The 13,913-nt window shown below is 28.3% G+C and overlaps 1 protein-coding gene across 1 annotated transcript; it reads left to right on the forward strand.

Moving 5' to 3' along the window:
* Positions 1–8,023: 8,023 nt before the first annotated feature.
* Positions 8,024–10,910, forward strand: LOC111026268 (protein transport protein Sec61 subunit gamma-like). Its single transcript, XM_022304324.1, has 4 exons — positions 8,024–8,279; positions 8,343–8,456; positions 9,335–9,437; positions 10,787–10,910. The coding sequence occupies exons 2-4, from the start codon at positions 8,363–8,365 to the stop codon at positions 10,794–10,796; spliced, it is 207 nt and encodes a 68-aa protein (XP_022160016.1). The 5' UTR covers positions 8,024–8,279; positions 8,343–8,362; the 3' UTR covers positions 10,797–10,910.
* Positions 10,911–13,913: the final 3,003 nt, after the last annotated feature.

Here is a 13,913-nt window from a genome sequence, read left to right on the forward strand (position 1 = left end):
AGCTGAAGGTAAACTAAAAAATTTAATTTAATTAAAAAATATAACGTTTGTAGTCCTTGACTCTGTGAGTAGGATGTATAAAAAATAGATTTTTGATTTATTATAACTATTTATTTTCTCGCAAGACTGTAATATTATGTAACTCATTACATCCAGTTATTTTAGTATATCATGTATTTGTATTCCTTAGTATCAATACCATTGACAGATCTAAAAATAATAGTTTTCTTTATTTTCTGGACTAAACATAATTATTGAAAGATTTTTTCTAACCACATCACTTAATTTATGAATAACAAACATCATTTGTATTTACAGACAATGAAGAGGCATCAAACATATCAGCATTTCCTGCTTGGTTTTTTAATTGGAGTCACAAATTCTAGAAGTAAGAAGACAAAATTTTAATGGAAACCTTCAAAATTAGAAATGCGGGATAACACACGTTCGAAGTAATGCAGAGGTACAAGAAACTATATTACGTAAACAAGAAAAATTGTTAGGATTAGGTCATACACAGCAACCATTTATTATTATGGTAGGTCCTACCTTAAGTGAAATTTCAAATTATTTTGTTGTGGTTAATGATGTATTTTATCAGCTTAAACTCAATTCTAGCTGCTGTTGATTGTTGCTTTAAAACAATAATAACATTTAACTCAGAGTATCTTGTAGAATGTGAAACCATTTGGTATTTCATTCAAAAGGGGTTTTATAATTTACACACTACATTTGATAACAATTTTACTACTGTAAACACTTTTATGTAAGATATTGGAATTTCTACTTAATAATATATTTTCTCATTATTTAAAAAGTTTAATTTTGATTTATTAATAAAGCGTACATTAATACAAATTTCAAAAATCCCTGGTATTTCATTTTTTTTTAAATGCCTAAATGTTTTTTATGTAAAAAGGAAAGCAATGATATTAAAAGTCTTATTAAACACTTTAAACTTCAACATTTAAACCATCAATTTAATTTTTATCGATGTATTGAAGGAGAATACTCAAGATCTTTTTATTTAAAAAATGTATTCCGTAAACATTTGTCAAAACATTGTAATAATCTAACTGATTTAATACTACCATCCACATCTCATCCTATCATTGAGAGTTCTGCTGATTTAGATTTAATCTTTAATATAAATATATCTGATTCTGTTACTTTAAATGAAGTTGAATGTAAACAATTTATTGCACCTGACAAAATTTTAAATCAAACTATAGTTAAATTCCTTTCTTGTTTGTATGCAAATCCTATTATTCCTAGAAATACTGTACAAATTGTAGTTGATGGTATAGAAACTGTTTTTTCAGAGGGTATTGCTGTTTGTATTGAAAGTTATATTGATCAGATGATTTCTGAAGGTCAAATCTCTGTTGAAAGTTTAAGTATTTTCAACAACATTATTAAAATAATTAAAGATACTTTAGTAAATTTTAAAACAGAACACAAACGTTTTAGTAATTTTGCTACTCAAGGTATCTTTGTTGAACCCGAAGAAAAAATAATAGGTCAAAGATTAAATAGTGTTAAAAAGATGGCTTAACAATTTTAGAGCCTCACAACTGCACAGAGCAGTTTATACCATTAAGGAGCGTCTTAAAAAAGTTTTTTTCTACTTATCGAAACCCTAGATTAAAGTTTGAAGTTTAAAAAATGATAGTAGTATCTTAAATAATTTTATTCAGGGTACCTATTGGAGAAGTAGAATTACTAACCATAATGGGCGAATAGTGCTCCCTCTCTTTATGTATTTCGATGACTACGAAAGTGGAAATGTCCTAGGAAGCCATTCCGGTATACATAAACTAGGCGCAGTTTATGTAGCTGTACCGTGTATTCCTTCTTATCGCTTGACAACATTATCCAATATTTTTTTGGCCTTACTTTTTCTGAAAAGCTCATCTGACAGAACACGATCCGGAAATAAAATAATCTTTAACCCTGTTATAGATGAATTTAATTATTTGATGGATAATGGTATAGATATAAATATTCCTCAATTTAAAGGAAAATTATATTTTGAATTGGGGCTCATTTTAAGGGATAATCTTGGTATACATTCAATTACGGGTTTCACAGAAAGTTGTTCATCTAATTTATGTTGTTGAATTTGTACTCTGGCAAAGGTGGATATGAAAATTCAGTGTTATGAAAATAAAAATCTTTTAAGACATCCCGAGCAATATTTTATAGACTTAAAAAAAAAATGACTTGTCTGCCACAGGGTTAAAAGAGAAATGTATTTGGTTTGAAATTAAAGATTTTAATTTGTTTGATCAAATAGGGGTAGATAGCATGCATGATATGTTTGAGGGATGTGCAATCTATATTTAACTATGAGTAGAGTTGTAGACATTGTGTTATCAACTTCACTAGAAGAGAGTAGTTGTTTCTTACTAGAGACTTTAATAGGAGAAATGAATGAACTTTATATAAAATATAGTAAAAATACATTCAAACCAAAGTTTCATTTTCTTACACATTATACCTTAATAATAAGAAAGTTTGGTCCTGTTGTCCATTTTTGGTCAATGAGGTTAGGTTAGGTTAGATACAAAGTAAACAGTATTTTGATGAGAGACTTGGATGATGACAACCCACAATTGGTATCTGTTAAAAATATGCATGGGTCTGAAAAAATAATTTTTGAGTGTCATTTATTAAATACTGTAGGTTTTAATGAACATTTGCATGCTTTTGAAATAGAAATACCAATATCAAATATGTGTTTCATTTACCAGGATTCATTAATATTTCCCATACCAAACACTTTGAATGTAACTCCAGATGGAGTAAGATATGTGACAGTTCGAGACCCATTAAAATCTATTTTGAAATTCCACTTAAATGATATATTTATATCTATGTAATTTATTTATTTATTTTATGGTTTAATATACACATGTGTGAATGAATAATAAGTATATATTATGTAAAATATTTATAATACGTTTTTTGACTTTGTAATTTTTCTACAGTATTATTAAAAGAGTATCTATGTATTTTAAATATAAACTGGTATTAATTGTTTTAATTGTAATTAATAAGTAACAATAATTTGTATAATATACATTATAATAAATTGTAAATATTTTTATGTTTATTAAAATAAAATGCCTAGTTGTAATAAATAAGACTTATTTATTAATTGTTGATTGTGATATAATATAATATGTATTATGTATTATACATAGGTACATATTATGTATTTATATTTTGTATTTATGACATAAAAAGTTTGCTTCCATTACAAATTATTTTGTACAAGCATCTCAATAAATTTAGAAATGTTAACAAAACAAAAATGGTAAGCTCACCTACTAGAATATTTCAGTACTAACAAACAAGGCAAAGTATCAGTAACAAAATGATTTGCTGTAGATGAATCGTAATGTGTACATAAAACAAAATGTATATTAATCGTTACAAACTTTTTCTGTTATCTCAAAAAATAGTAGGATGATATTCTGTAGTATTAAATTCATGTTTTGTATATATTACGGAATGAATTCAGTCACCTATACATAATTTAAGTTGTCAATACGGAATCAAGAATAGTACTGATAACAACATAATATGGTTCATCTAACCATTTACAGTCAACAAAATTACATTTGTGTACACAACTAATAGTTATGTTGTCACTGAGGCAACTAAATTTCATAGTTATTGTTACCATATTTTGGTTCCAATAACTACACTTTTTTTCAGTATATATATATATATATATACCCACCTAGGTTAAATATTTACTCCCGGTCACCTTTTCTCAAAGAGGGACATTTTAAGTGCCAAATGTCAATACACAATCATTGTCAAATCTTGGATTTTAAGTCTATAGTGATAGATTAAGATGGCGTTAAACCAGCATATATTGTCTCTAAGATTGAACAATTTCAAAAATAGTGAATTTTTAAAAAATGAATGTAAAATATGCATCACAATAATTTGTTGAAAATATAATTTTTTAATTACAGACTCTGCCCTTTAAATTATAAACTAAGGCTCAGGAGTTAAAAAAGCTGAACAATTGAAAAAATTCTAAAACATGCAAGAATAATGTCAAATATCCAAAAAAAAATTAAATAAATTCACAACAATTCAAATAAACCATTTTATGTTGTTATTAATTTGCACTAAAAGAAATGTAAAATATGATAAAATAAATTTATAATATTTAAAAAATTGTTTGTATTTTGACATTTTATTGAACTCAAAAATTGTTCTATTTGAAAAGATAGTAGATACTAGATACATCAGAATATTAGTGTGATAGAGACAATAACCATAAATATCTACATTAAATAATGTTGAGTTTTATATTCAATAGCATTATTAAAATACACAGCTTAAGAAAGAATATAATGACATTTAAAAAAAATATATTAAATATGCATAATTTGGGTATGAATACAAAGAAATGAGCACTTTTTCCCTAAAATGTATGAAATATACAACATTTTAACTTCTGTAAGCTATTTACTAAAACACTGAGTTTTGATAAGAGATTCAACATTTATGAATGTTATTTTTATTTATATTTAAATCTTGAACGACCAGAGCCGTTGTTCACACAACAAATATGTTAAAAAGGACTGCTCTTGTTGTCAGGACAGACGAGTGCTGGCTGAACATTTATAATCAAACTCAGTATAGTCAACACTACAACTATATTTTCATAATAATATCTCTAAAACTTTTAATAAGTTACATGATACCTATATTTAAAAATATGGCACTACCTGGTAAAAGTTTTTTTTGTTTATCCAGTTGATTGGCATTGGGTTGTTTGGATTCAAATCACGAATAAATAAAACAAATTATAATGTCCAATAATGATTTTAATTAAGTAACTTAAAATTTTAACTTGAGTTTCATCAATCATAATAAATTATAATACAATTTCAGAATTTATTAAAAATAACTTAGTCTATATAACATGGACAATAACTGCATGTATTGGAGATATATTGAAAATACCCTAAAAATTGTTGATGATTTTAGAATCTGTCTTGAAACTGGAATAATGAATACAATTATTTGTCCATTTTTTAAATTACTATAATAGTAACATAGATATATTTCATTAAAAAAAAATATTCCAGTGATTATTTAATGACAGAGATATGGTGCAGCACAATGATAAAGGATCCTTGTAACTATTTGTAGTTATAACTAATTCATCTACACTTAAGACAACAGCAGGTGGTATGCTAGGACACCACTTAGTAAGGCAATGCAACAACAAACCGCCACTCACTCAACACTCAATTGTTGTTGGTGGAATCACCCTATTTTCCTTGGCCCCAGTCCTAATTATCCTAGGCCCAGCATATCCTAAGGATGGCCATAATAGACTACAACATATAGATAAACTGATAGTTCTATATGTTTTATAAATATATATTTCGGGTAGAGGTCTTAAGATCTTATCTGAAATTCAAACAGCTAATATTAAATTAATTTAACAATGGTTTCTCGGGTGAATCATCACAACTGCAGGCTCATTATAATAAATCTAAAAGACTTATTTATTAGTTTATTATTATATAATATATCCATGTATATTATTTACACACCATATGGTCATATACATATAGAAATTAAACATCAGAGCAATTATATTTTTTGATATTACCTATAATACCAATAATACTAATATATTATATGCAGTACCTATAGAGATTAAAAATATTATTTTATTTTATGAATAATAAATCTAAAATAAAAATACAATAGGTAGAAACTTCTTAAAATGGTTTCTTCATAAAATGGATATCTCTTTGCGGAGGAAAATAACAACAGTCGTGTATGATCTTTACTCCTAAAATTTAAGTCAATATAACGGAAAACTCTTTTATAACGAACAAATCAGTTGGCACGTAGTGATTTGGTTAAAAGGAAGTTTTACTATATTAATTGCAAGATTAAATTCATTGTAAGTGGCTTATAAAGGAACTTAAAATATGTGCTCACAAGTTTACATACTTTTTATTGTTTCTAATTCTGAGAACTATAAATGTACACTATATACTTAAGAGTTAAACTAATTAAACTTACCTAATATTTTCAAAGTTTAGGTTCTTTTAATATAGCAATAATCATTTCAATTTTTCCATCAGATGATTTAGTTTCAACAGATGTATTAGCATTTAATTTGTACAGACAATTGGCCTCTGAAATATCATAAATATAATTTAAAAGTCATAACTAGTAGGCATAATACAAATGAGGAATAAAGGAATCATAAGCTATACCTACCTACCTAGAGTCTATTCTTTATAGTTTATAATATATTATTATTGTAAGTTTAATCAAATACTGAAGTATACATAATTGCATAACATGGCGTGCAAGTTCAATTAAAAACCAATTAATTTAACACAATCGAAATTAAAATTAAATTAAACATTTATTTAAAAAATGATAGTTGATGACGAATTAAAAAAATTTTGAATTTCAGAGCATTTACTTGATAAGAACGGTAAGATAAGTTACATGTGCGAGCGTAATAAATCGGAATGAAACAACCAACACGGAATTGGTTATCGCAATAGATTTACTGATATCATAATCGATAATAATTGAATTATTATAATTCTATATTTTAATGTCTACGGCACGAATAATTAAGATATTTGCTACTATCTGATTGAGTTTCGTAGTGGTTATGCCAGGCCGGCATCAAAATAATAATAACAACAATAAAAATAATAATAATAAATAATGATCCAACCCTGGACATGATAATGCATGTTATGTCGGAGAGTTTGGTCATTGTGGATTTCAGTTGTCCAGAGCGCTCGCGTAGCTCGTTTCCATAGCACTATAGCAGTATCGCACCGATCCAACCGTACCCGTCACCAAAGACAACACACGCCATACGCTCCATCAAGCACGAAGCGAGAACAGCGAGTCCAGCGCATAGATAATAAAGATATGGATAGGCCACGCCTATGTTAAATACATTTGAGGCCGCGTTCCCGGAGGGGAAGGCAATTGAGGCTCCTTTATATTGATAGTCGATACTCAATATAGGTATACTTTATTTGGCCTCAATTGTTCCCCTCGAAGACCGCTGATAAGACCAATATGTCCTATCCATATCTTTATTATCTATGGTCCAGCGTGACTGGACGGAATTGCGGGGCGCGCGCCTCGGTCGACCATAATCGGACGGCGACACACAAGACACAACAATTCCCATCTTCCGTCCCTCTCGTCTCGCACCATCAACAAATAAAAGTGTTGGTACAAAAGTTGGTACAAAAGTGTCGTATACAACGTTCCTGTGCAGTGTGCGTGCGTGCGAACGAACGTGCTCGCATGCACCACTTTGACGCCATGCTGAAGTAGCTATATCCGCTCCTCGAATTTTAAGACAGAGGTGTCCAACCCACGGCCCGTGGTAGATTTTGATGCGACCCTCACTTCAATTTAAAAACTATGAATTAATTGTGTTTAGTATATTAATATTACGAGGAAAAATTTATTTTAAGAATATAAAACATCAAATAAACTGTAAAGGCCGATGCACGCGTCCGTGTTTTAACCATTGCTTAAGGATTGCCACAACTTCAATCGATCCAGATATTGATTAATTTCTTTCACATAAAAAGCAATTCCAAATTTCACATTAAATAAAACGAATGACTTTTAACTTTTTTAAACTAAAACTTTTTTTTTTATTATAAATATATATATATATATTTTTCTGTGTACTTATAATTAAATATTAATACTTGTAAAAATATTTCTGCTTATTATTCGCTATTGTAAAATTATAAAAAAATGTATTGCTGTATTATAGAATATAATTTAATCATTCAATTTGAATGTATTATTATTAAAAAAAAGTATGTGGTCAACAACAACGTATACCTATATGATGTGGCCCAGTCTTCACAAAAGGTTGGACACCCCTGAATTAAGATATACCCACGATGTACTATCTTAACTCGTGTAGAGCTCTAGTGCTAGTGCCTAAGACGTTACGGCGTTAAGATCCCGCCATTACTGTTCTACGTTATCAGTAATCCTTTGTTCCTCGGTGTTTCTACCGGTGCGTCGATTTTTATGTTTGTCTACGTTTACGTGAGCCGTTTTTGGTAACAACAATTAAAACGAGTCACTGGTCAACTCACTTAATTAAGTAATAAATAATAATTAGTAACGCACAACGAGTGACGAGAACGACCACCATTTCCGCCGCATTTCACTTCTCGAACACCCTTCAACTACAACTGTCACGCATCGTAATCATCAGCGTAAGTACACTGAGCTCGGGTATATTATCGTCGTCACTAACTGAGGTTTTATTTCATCCACAGGGAACAGCGCAGAAAAAAATATGGATCAAGTAAAACAAATGTTGGAACCCGGGCGCCAGTTTTCCAAAGATTCGATTAGACTGGTTAAAAGATGCACTAAACCTGACCGGAAAGGTAAACGTAATTTTTATTCCATTTGAGAAGACGCTGCTTTGTATTTGTTGTTTCCGTCCTACAACATCGCAAATTTCCATTCACTAGTTTCAATAGTGTGCTGTTAGTTTTGATATTAGAGAGAATTGACACTATTGCTATGTACTGACGTCCCGCCGTATACAAATGTAATTGAGATAGGCATGGGAACATCATGTACGGATTCCTCGGGGAAGGCTAGGCCAACAATAAAATAATTAATGTAGAAATTCTGAGAATTGGACAAGGGAAATTGTGTTGCGGAATACATGTGAATAGAATACGCTAAATCATAATCGATAAAAGAAAATGTCACCCAAGACTACAACAAATAATCAATTGTAGATATTGACAGTTTAAAAAACAGTGTTATAATAGCTATGTTATTAAAATATTATAACAGTAGAAACTTAGCTCTTTTATATCGATAACATAGCGACACGAGATATCGCAATTCTAACCATAAGAGCGTGGGACGATAGCATTTCCTGGACGTTAAACGCACACAAGCGATAGTAAACGGGGTCAACACTATCTTGTCGTTAGGAGAGGAGTAGTGGAGATTAGACCTATAAGTGACCCATCCATCAAATATTCAAACATGATTTGTCAGAGCAAAGTACAAACACCTTCACGCCAGAAGACTCTGAAATCATTTCAACTAGGTACACAAAATATTCAAACAGTTTTTAAATCCATAATAAAGTCTATGTTAATAATTATAAAATTGACTCAAATGTATTACAATTTGTCGTCCATCACCCTTGTACATTTAGCATCTGTACACGAGATCACTACACTATGGAAACTAGTAATCTGAAATTTGCTATGTCGTTGTGTAATTTGATTTTGCTTTGCAGAGTTCAAGAAAATCGCAATTGCTACGGCCATTGGTTTTTGCGTTATGGGTTTCATTGGTTTCTTTGTAAAACTTATTCACATACCAATCAACAACATCATTGTGTAAGTACTACTACTACTACTTTAAATAATTGTTAACAGTGGTTTCATGTAGAACTACTGGTTTTCTATTAAAAAAATTGAAAAAAAAAAACCAGAAATAATTTATTATTCTTCTTTCTATAGTTTCATTTATTTGGATATGAGTACATTCTATTTCTAGAGTATTTAGTAGTAAATGTTACAAGCTCGTAGATGACTGCATTGTGTTGATCCGTCTTACAAATGTACAAAGCTAATTTGCATTTAGCAGAATCTATTTTGTGTCGTTTCTTTTAATATTACTGTGTTAATATTTAATTGATCTATTATCAGGTTTGAAAGGAAGAATATTATCCATATTCTCTCATTGTTTTTTAATTTTAATTTTAAAGCAAGTTATAAATAAGTATGTGAAATATTAAATGTTTAAAATGCTAGTAATTTGCTTTAAAATTAAAATGGCAACAAAATCCAAAGAGAGATCACAAATAATATTTATATTTTTAAATTTGATAGGTGAATTTACTTTAATATTAAAACTAACAATATAAACTGAATTCCATTGATTTCAATTCATTATGTTAAAAATACACATGCTTAGATTACATCATCTTAATATGTAATATTATGTGTTTTTTGTTTATATTTATTAGTAAGTTCAAAAAAAAAATGCCATTCCGTTTAATCTGGATAGAATCTGGTCCCATCTAGTCCTGATTAGCTAGACTCTACTGTAAAAACAAACGTCAATATGAGAAAGGTTCCTATTAAGTGAATGTCAGCACACTGTTTATTTTCTCTCTCTAGCACACTTACTAGTCGAAATCCGTCTAGGCTGAATCATTTTTTTTTAATTACAAAAACCTATAGAGAATAATATTTTTGAGGGTATGACATCAATTTGTCTAAATATTGTCTCAAAACAATTTAAACATCATTTAAATTTACAATTTTTTTTTTTTTATTTAAAGAATGATTTAGAAATTCATTATGTCATACACTCAAAAATATTAAGTATTCTCCATAATTGTTGTAAAATGTGATTTTATTTAAAAAAACAAGTTTAGATGAAAACGTTTTTTTTTTTAAATTAAATATCTGTTCATTATAAACGAGTTAAAATTATAATTCAACTAACTACAATTGAATAATAATTGGGCTGAATACTGAGAAAAGTTCAGTATAGTTTTATTTAAATAAGTGTATGTTAAACTAACAAATTTAATATAAATAAATATTTATTTAATTTAATTAAATTTATCAAACGTGTAGTATAATAATATAGTTATTGTTGCTAAAGATTTTTTAAGTATAAATTATATTTCATTAATCTTTTATTTTTCAACTAAATTTGTTTTTATTTTTTACAGGGTATCATGAAGTGGAAGCTAATCAACTTCTTCATTTCTTGAAAACACTGTATCTTGATAAAAAGAATGTATGTCTTCATAATATTTTGTTTTTATACTGTGTATTAAATATTTGTGAACATTATTTGTGTTTTTCTTATTTATTTTAATACATAACATAGATGGGCTCAGCCTTTTTTTGTTGGGTATGCCTGTGTTTAAAAAAATACCTAGCTCAGTACAATAGAGCATGATGTCATGAATCATAATGCAAAATCTACACAGATATATAATACATATTAAAAATATCAACTTAATATATGTACAAGTAAAACATTTAAATAAAGTATTAACTTTTTACTATATTAAATACATTTAACATAGAAATTAAATTCTATTAAAGATTCTAATCTTTGGTCAAGAAAATGCAGATTCTTAAAATCATCAATTACATCTTCAGAATTTATATGGGATGCTAATTTTTATTTAATAAAAATCATCATCGTCGTGTCTAATTTTTCTTGTTCCTTTGGGTTTCTTAATTTTCTTTTCACCAAACTGGGTTAAGAAAAATGTCTTTTGCATGAACAGCTAGTAACTATAATTGTCACAAAAAGTTGCAAAAGTCTTATTAATTTTTACTTGTTGATAAATTTATCAACCATTCAATGTTTTATGCGTTTGCAACAAAATCTTGCATAGAACGTAAAAGTCTTCTCATTTTCTAATTGTTGCTTTTAAGTGCAAACTTTTGAGATAGAAAATCAATATCAAAATTGTTTAGCTTTTAGTGGTATTAAACAACCTACTGCACTAATAACCCTTAGGGTTTCTCGGTTGAAACTATTTTCAAAATTATCTCTTCAACTATTATCCTAAGTTATCAAAATAATTTATTATTTATATTATTGACGATACTGAAATATTGGCCAATGATAAAATTATTATGAAATTGAGTTAATATTTGATATTGTCTCTACACCCAATATTTAAACTGTAATCAAAAACATTTACAACTAAAAACTATGATTAAGATAACGACACGGGGGATGCCGTGTCATACACGGAATCCTCCATAAGCACGCCTATGGCCCATAAAGTTTGTATATTTAAGTATTTCTAAGTCTCAGCGTTCAGTCATATTATGGCTTGTACCTACTGCTGGTTAAGCTTTTAACTGAAGAATGTAACTGAACGCTTAACTTTTAAGGATTTAAAAGGATTCCTTTAATTGAAGGATTAAAACTTAAAAAATAAATTTAGTCATCATTATATGATTGTATTGTAATACTGTGGTTAAAAATAAATAAATTATAAGAACTTCCAATTTTTTTAAAAATAGCCATAAATATAATGAAAATTCAGCCCAATTTTTGTTTGATAATATTGATAACGAAAAATTAGAATTTATTAATTATTGGCAAAGACCTTACAGGGGACGAGGAAGAATTAATCATATAATAAAATATAATGATCATAATTTTAGGAGAAGGTATAGACTTTCTTAGGTTGTTGTTAAATAAGTTTTGGAACTAATAAAGAATGATATATTATTTGTAGAAAATGAATGGTGAGTTTGGATAAATAAAAAAAAAATTGTTTCTTTAAACAAATGAAATAGAAAAAATGTTTAAGCACTTTCAAATCATTTTGTGTGAAAATAGTAGTTGTTTTTTATGAAATTATAATTTAAGTTTGCAAGTATGAAGTCAGCATTCATTACACATATCGATATATACACCTTAATATTTTTAAATGGTAACCGACTTCATGTTGGGATCAATCAATACTATATTGATTGATGCCAATTCATAATGTTCAGTTTATTAATATGTTTTAATTTCTCTATTTTTCATTATGATTATTAAAGAATTGTGCAATTGCATCGATAGACAAATTATTACCAACACTATTATTCTAAGCAACAGGAAGTTTTCCAAGTGTTAATAATCTTCTGTTTGATTCTGAATAGTTTGGACTGTTAGCATAACTGTGTCACCATAATTGTATGGCAACTACAGATAAACAAGGGTATACATTACAGAGATGTTTCTGCAGAATTGCTAGATTTCAAAGAATTATAGGTGCAATAGATTGTACATAATATATTAGAATTGAAATCCCAGGTTATTGATTATTATTATTAAATTCAAATAAAATAATTTAAATTGTAATACAATACATAGGTAGAAGTCAATGTCTTAGCCGCCGATGAAGCTTGAGTACTAACAGCTCCCCAGTTATTATTTTTCAATACTCTAAGGCTGTTTTTATTTGACCCGTCGTTACTCGCACTGGGTAAATATTAAATAATGACCTAGCTTATTTTTATTTATAATTTTAAGAGTGTTATCAAGAAAATAAATATTGGTACACTTCTATATATAGCCTGGAATAATGTGTTTATAGATAAAATGTATAATGTATAAAATGTAACTGGTTCTGTGTTATATTGCTTTTTTGTTCATTTGCAAGGAGTGCATACAGTGATCGGCATCAGTGTTTGGAAATAATTTACTCTGTGCGAGTAATTCATTCTCAGATTTTATAATATATAAATAATATTTCATTTTTTTTATTTTATGATAATGGCCCAAATAAAATTTGGTTAACCAGTTATTTACATCTAGGTTGGTTTTAATTTATTTTAATATATGAAAAACTACTAGAAAAAAAATACCCCATGTGGGTAAAAGTGACAACGGAAACAATGTGAGTAACGATAGGTTCAATAACCAAAAGTTTTTTTATGAATATATTTAACAGATAGGTAACTGATAGCTTGCTGTTGACGCCATCTCATAATGATAAAGGTATCAATAGATGTCACAGTCCACCATCAACTAGCACAACATATCTTTATTTTGGTAAACAAAAGTTTTGTAAACCAGTAAATTAATTATTAATATAGGACGTTTTGTCCGAAGGAGTTATTAGCCATAGGAAGTATGGTCATCAGCAGGGCTAGGATTTGTATGCAACAGCATGTTTTTTTTGTGACTTCTAATTATTGATTTTGTCAGTAATGTCCACGAATCACCTCATGATGAGATAAATGGTGGTGTTTTTATTTTGCATGTTTTTGCATATTTTGGATAAAATGCATATTAATGCATATATCGAATAAAATGAATAATATTGCATATTT

Source organism: Myzus persicae, unplaced genomic scaffold (assembly GCF_001856785.1).
Source record: "Myzus persicae strain clone G006 unplaced genomic scaffold, MPER_G0061.0, whole genome shotgun sequence".
Taxonomy (NCBI): Eukaryota; Metazoa; Arthropoda; class Insecta; order Hemiptera; family Aphididae; genus Myzus; species Myzus persicae.